Consider the following 6,479-nt stretch of genomic DNA (forward strand, 5'->3'; position numbering starts at 1 on the left):
TATTTATATATATACTGATTGGTAACAGGAACACAAATAGATCACTCATTTTAAAAGTAAAAATTTTATCTCAGAATGGCAGTTTTTTTTCCACAAGAGATATTAGGAAGAAGAAGCAGGATAATATCTTGATGGAAAATTATGCCTTAATTTTAATTTCACGGATATACTGTAGCCACCTATTTGACAACACTGAAGGGAAAGCGAAGTTTCAGAAGGGGAGCCTTTGCCGCACTGTTCTCTGAGGGTCTCACCTTCTGGCTTCATTGTGGTAGGAAGATGGGAGGGTGTGAGTCATCCTGATGGCTCTGGGTGTGGGGGGAGGAGAAGTTTCACATTTAATTGTTGCTTTATCCTCCCGACCATCTTCCTCTACCACTGCAATCTAGGAGGAAAAGAGAATATATTCTAATGAACTGTCTTTAAATTTCAACTAAATTTGATAAAAACGAGCAATTTTAAGGCAAGGATATGTGAGTAATTCTAAAGACAAAGACAAGGTAGGTATATGCATCTATATAATAGATGCATTACCTAAATAAATTCATGTTAAGAGTGTGATTTTTATGGCTATTTCAAAGTGAAGATATAACAATTAAGAATTTATAGACCCACTACACAAAAATATTTTGCAAAAGTTATACCATAAATCAATCTGTAGCAACTATGAAAACTATTCTGGAATCCTATCACCTTATCAAAAAGCATACTTTTTACACAAAGGTATTGAACACATTTTTGAGCAAACCTGTGAATCTACTAAAGAAAAAAAAAGCATTGTGCACAGTTTATCATATCAAAAACACCTTTTAAACAGGAGTCTTAAAATGAGAAGTCAAGGTTGCAAAATATATTATCTGATAAATTACTTTAAATTAGTAAACCTAATAAAATGTATTTCAAGAGAATTTAAAAAGTAAGTTTAGGGCCGGGCATTTATCTCAGTGGTTCTGGCGCCTGCCTCAAAAGCACAAGGACCCGAGTTCGATCCCTGGTACGAAAAAAAAAAAAAAAAAAAAAAAAAAGTAAGCTTATATGAAAGCTTTTTCATTTGAGAATAATAAAAGGTTAAAACATAATTCTTGAAAATTATTTCATTTTACTCCTAGTGAAGAAAAAACTGAAAAAAATATGAAAAGCCAAAAAGGAAATAAGATAAAATGTTAAAGAACAAAAAGAATCAAATTCAGAGTCCAGCACAACTCAATACACCACCAATGTTGTGAGATAATACAGAGCTCTAATAAAAAAAGAACTTTCTAGGAATTAAGTTAATTGTTGAGAAATACTTTACATGCTGCATTTTGATGGCCTAATTTTACATTACAACATACAAAGAGGAACCAAGATACAGAAAATAGAGCTACAAGATATATATTTCTGGAAGTTCTGATGAAAAAATGTTTTCAATGTGCCTAATGCCACAATTTTAGATTTGCATTCTGGGGGAAATGTCTTATTTGTTTCTACATAAAGCTGTTTTACATAAATGTGGTTTTTATTATAGAAATATCATGCACTGGAGGAATTTAATGAACTTGTTTGTTAGATCTCGCATCAGGCCTAGATTACTCTTGCAGATTAGAGAGACATTTTGATACGAGTCCTTTTCTCCATTAAGCTTACATAGTGCCATTAGCATAATTATTTTCAAGAACTGTTTCACCATAACTTTAATGTGATAGATCCTGTTAAATCCAAAACCCATCTAAACATGAACATGTTTCAGAACTCACCTCAACATGTAGTAGTATTTTCATGGTTCCATGTTTAACCATCATTCTTTTCTATGCTTCTTAGCTCTAAGCACAACCATTTCTGCTTTCAAACTTTTGCTCCTGAGACACCAACTTAAACAATACCCTTTGTTTCCCCTTCTACTAACCAAACTATATCCTTTCCATATGGACTGTTAAACACAAAAAATACAAACTTCCTCTGAATTACATGAAAGCTCACAGTATATAAATTCAGAAGAAAGGCTTTAGAATCAGTAAATAAAATGGAAATGATGACAATTACCTTAATATATATTTTTTGAAGTACAAATGAAATCCTATATGTAACTACTTTCTGTGATACACAGGATTTTAGTTTGTGTTCATTTTTTCACTCCACCATGTCAGTCTCTAAATGTTATGAATCTGTGTTTCTCCACAGGACCTTCCATCCTATCTGATTTTATTCTGGCTAAATTTCTTTTACACAATCTAATACAATTTTTTTCTAACTTTGTAGGTTCTTTCTAGTCCTTTTCAGCCCCACCATGGCCAAAGATTAATAAGAATATTATACAGGTACATTTGTGGTTGAGAATTAAGTGGTGGTGTGAAAAAGATGCTACAAGATGATTAATAATAACGTAGGAAAAGAAAAAGAAACTTCCATCAATCTAAGCCATAGACAGGTAATATAGATTCCTTCAATTATTTAATGCCTAAAAAAGTTTTCTAGTCTCAGAAGTGTTTCAGCATAGAATGGCTATCACATACTGAAAATGTTAATGAATAGATTGTTTTATTAGATAGTAGCTAGGATCTTTGGAATCTTTCCTCACCTGATACCCTACAGCTGTTCTCAACTATCTAGTAGTAACTCATTTTTCGAATCATAATTGAGTCCACTCTATTTCCCTTATGCCATATTTATTATCTTGATGTCTTTCCAAACAAGAAAGGGTTTCTTTTATTCTATTTGCTTGTTTTCTGTATCTGTGAGGTTCTACCCTTTGAAGATTCTTCTTCTGCCAATGCACTGTGTTGACCCTGGTGCTTAAAACTGTGAGTAACAAACTAGTATCTGTTCTTTGGCAGTTGTCTCTTAATTTGTTGGAAGCACCATATATGAAAAATAACGAAACCAACATTTTAAAACAATCAGCTATGCTCTAGTATTGATATTAAAATATCTAACTTTACCTACCAACGATGTTTTGTATTAGTGATATATCAAGATATTTAGTCCTCATAATCCAATCATTGTCCCACAATTTTATTTTTGAGGCTTTTGTTATTATAATAATATTATTTAAATGTAATAACACTTTAATAACCTCAGTACTACTTCTTTTTTTTTCTTTTTTTATGTACCAGGGATCAAACTAGGGACCTTGTGCTTGCAAAGCAGGTGGCAGCACCACTGAAGTAAATCGCCAGCCCACTCAATATTTCTTTTTTATGTTAATAAAATACTTGAGTGGGAATATTATTTTAAATCTTTCATAGAAAGAAGACAATATTCAAGTAGTAATTGTGTAAGAATTATTTACAGTACCTTTCTCCGATGTTTCCTTAGGTCACTTGGCTGTGAATAGCAGCAATAAAAGCAAAACAAAACAACTAATTAATGATTTCCATTTGACCATTTTATAAGTTCAAATAGTATCTGTAATTCAGTTGTCATTTTTTTTCATTTCATTCTTTCCTAAATAAATGTTTTTAATCAATATAAAAGCACTCCTCCTGGTAGTTTCTTTAGAGAAGATCCTCTCCGAGAACACGTATGCGGGGACAAGTTGCCACAATGAGGCTGTCTACTTTAATTTGCCACTAGACAGGGACCCTGGGGAATATAAAGCACATAGTGAGTCTAGCTAGAGTAAGCTACCAAAAGTGAACATGAACCATCCTCACAAGAACACAGAGACAAAAGAAGATCCAGGGCATACATTCAGAGTTTGTAAAAGCTCCCTTTATCTCCCTTCTTGGGAGCTGTGGGAAGCCTTCGGGCAAGCGTACTGTTCTATGAAATCTCAAGCTTCCTGACATGCTGATATCATCCCCTTGGCCAGAGTTCTGTCCTCAGTATAACAAAGAATGCTGCTTTCTTATCAGTGTCCTTTCATAGAATTTCTTTAAAAGTTATTTTTAATGATTCCAGATAGGCTTAATAAAGTGAATTCATTTAATATCATTGTCAATTTTTCTGGCATAAGTAAAATAATTTTTAAACTATTGCATTATGATTTGCATTATTTCTTGTTAGTCGGAGATATGTTGTTTTTACCGCACTCAGTATTCCAACTAGATATTTTTTGCTTGATTTGTATGTCTACAGGTTCGTTATGAAGTAAACACAAGTACACTTTCTTATTAGGGCTAAGAAATAATGTTCATAAGATGTTCCACAATGAAACAATTAATGTAATGTCTTTTTAATCTTGAATTTTCTGTCCCCCAAATTTCTAATGTTGTCCTCCAACATTTTCTACTGGCAAAAGAAAAATGTACCTGTCCTTTACTATAAAAATGATGTATTTGATGACAGTTTAATTAAATAGTAAAAATGCATTTCATTTTTTGATTTACTGATTTAAATTTTGAACTCAATAAATATTTCTTTACCCTTCAGGTAATGTCTTATCTACTTTTTCAGTACTCTTACTGTAGTGAAATAATGTTGATTTATAATTAATTTATTTGTAACTACCTGCTCAAGAAATTTTGTGGAAGCCCTTGAATATTTTTCAAATGCACAAAAAATAAAATCATGTGTAAATTATTATAAATATATAATTTTGTAATTGCAAAAAATACTACAAAGTTATGATGCTAATATTTATTAAAATATTTAAAAGGGAAAATATTATGTTGAAAAATATAATGAAATGATAAGGTATCAGAAATCACCAAAGTATACCTGCCTTAAATGCTAAGTAAATTGTGCTCTGGTTCAAATTCTTACTGTAGTTTTGGTAGATAAAAGCATATGCAGAAACCAAAGCAGAGATGATAATATTTTTATTTATTAAAAAATAAAGTGATTTTCCTGGTTTCTCCCCAAAACAGAACACAACATGCCTCTATATATCTGCTTATTATATATTAGTATATTGACTTAAAGTTTGTACTATATATTACTTCCAAGTACTTGATTGCTATTGTCATTGGTCACTGTCCTATTTTAAAAATATTTCTGTATCAAGTCTGGTAATGGGCATAGAACAGAAGATTCAATGGCTTAATGTGGTAGTTTTTTTTCAGTTTTTCCACTACATGACATTTTTGCTTGGACATCCTATGACAGAAAAGAATTTGAATGTGAAAAATGTTACCCAATCATATAGTAAATACTTTCAATTCTCAATTATAAAATTAAAGGAAATGATACTGAAGCTATATAAAAGAAATTTTGTGATGATGAATTAAAATATTTAAATACAACAGAAAATTTTAATTGTTTATAAAAGTTTTTTCCTAGGATGAAAAAATGCATGTGTGTATGTTAATATACACACCATATATACACACATACACACAATTCTACAAAAAATCAGACCACGTGTTATTTTAAAACAGTTAACAGTGACAGTGAATTGAAATTCATGCAGATATATGTGCTTATATGTACTCAGTAGCTGCAGTCTTCTGAACACAAATTACACATATATCTATGTATGTATAAACTTCATATCCTTGTGTTGTAGCACCAATTTTTCTTCATTTATTAATCCTGTGTTAGATTTTTCAGTAAACTATTATTTTACTCTTTGCACTTTAGTCTCTACTCCCAAGATGTTTTATTTAAAATGTGATTTTTGTTTAAAGAGTGCTGTTACAACTATCTTGAAAACATAGTTCACCCCCATAAGCAGTTAATGTTTCTATATTTACTATTGCTATTGTTTTAATATATTTTAAGATAATGACAGAAAAAATGGTGAAATGTACATGCTTTGAGTTAAGCACCTTTGAAGAAGGCGCCCATTAAATTCGGCAGTCATGTGGAATGCATGCAATTTTCTCATGTTCTCAAAGCCTGAGCTGTCTCTACCCTCCGTGGACACAGTGCCCTCTGACCTCAGTGTTTTCATGAGAATTAAGTAACTATGTGTCACAGCATCCAGGAGTCCTTTGAACCACGCTTTCTAGAAGCTCTCTTGCATCGCTTTTAGCATGTGGTACTTTGATTTTCTCTCAGTTAATTTCAAGATACTTCCTAATGCAAGTTTCCAAGTTTTAACTTCAAATATAAACAAAAATGAGAAAAAGAAAGAATACATGTGAAAATATTGATATTCAATAATAACATTGGGAAATTAGTGCTATCATTCTTTTATAGATCTTAGGAAAATTAGATATTAAAATATTATACCGTAGTGTATCAAAGCAATTATAATATATAATTTTTGGATATTAGTACGTGAAAAAGCCACCCAGTCAAAATTTATTTCATTAATTCATCAGTAAAAGTATATTCAATTCTTTAAGTCATTCAGACCAAACGTGTGAGTGGTATGTAGGTCCTCACCATCCATGTCCTTAGTATTTAATAGTGAGAAAGTTTCCTGTGTGAGCTACCATATCCTCATCCATAACGCATCAATAATTGTACCTACTACAGAGGGTTGTTGTAGGGGAGGAGGAAGTAAATAATCAAAATGCACAGAAAGTCTTTATACTGGAATGATCACAGAATACATTTAAACTAATCCTCCCCCTCCCCCCTTCCCCACGCCCCTCTCCTTTCCCTTTTCTTTC

General features: G+C 31.7%; 1 protein-coding gene across 33 annotated transcripts in view; it reads right to left on the reverse strand.

Annotated features, from left to right (window-relative positions):
* Positions 1 to 6,479, reverse strand: part of Ppfia2 (PTPRF interacting protein alpha 2) — a 458,820-nt gene that overhangs the window by 75,516 nt on the left and 376,825 nt on the right. For all 33 annotated transcript variants that reach the window (XM_033763796.1, XM_033763797.1, XM_033763805.1 and 30 more), the window contains 2 exons: positions 3,274 to 3,303; positions 255 to 385 (listed from right to left, as the gene is read on the reverse strand). In XM_033763796.1, coding sequence (XP_033619687.1) covers positions 255 to 385; positions 3,274 to 3,303 — 161 coding nt within the window. The remainder of the gene's footprint in view (positions 1 to 254; positions 386 to 3,273; positions 3,304 to 6,479) is intronic.

This window comes from Fukomys damarensis, unplaced genomic scaffold, assembly GCF_012274545.1.
Source record: "Fukomys damarensis isolate Sample0158 unplaced genomic scaffold, DMR_v1.0_HiC HiC_scaffold_15, whole genome shotgun sequence".
Taxonomy (NCBI): domain Eukaryota; kingdom Metazoa; phylum Chordata; class Mammalia; order Rodentia; family Bathyergidae; genus Fukomys; species Fukomys damarensis.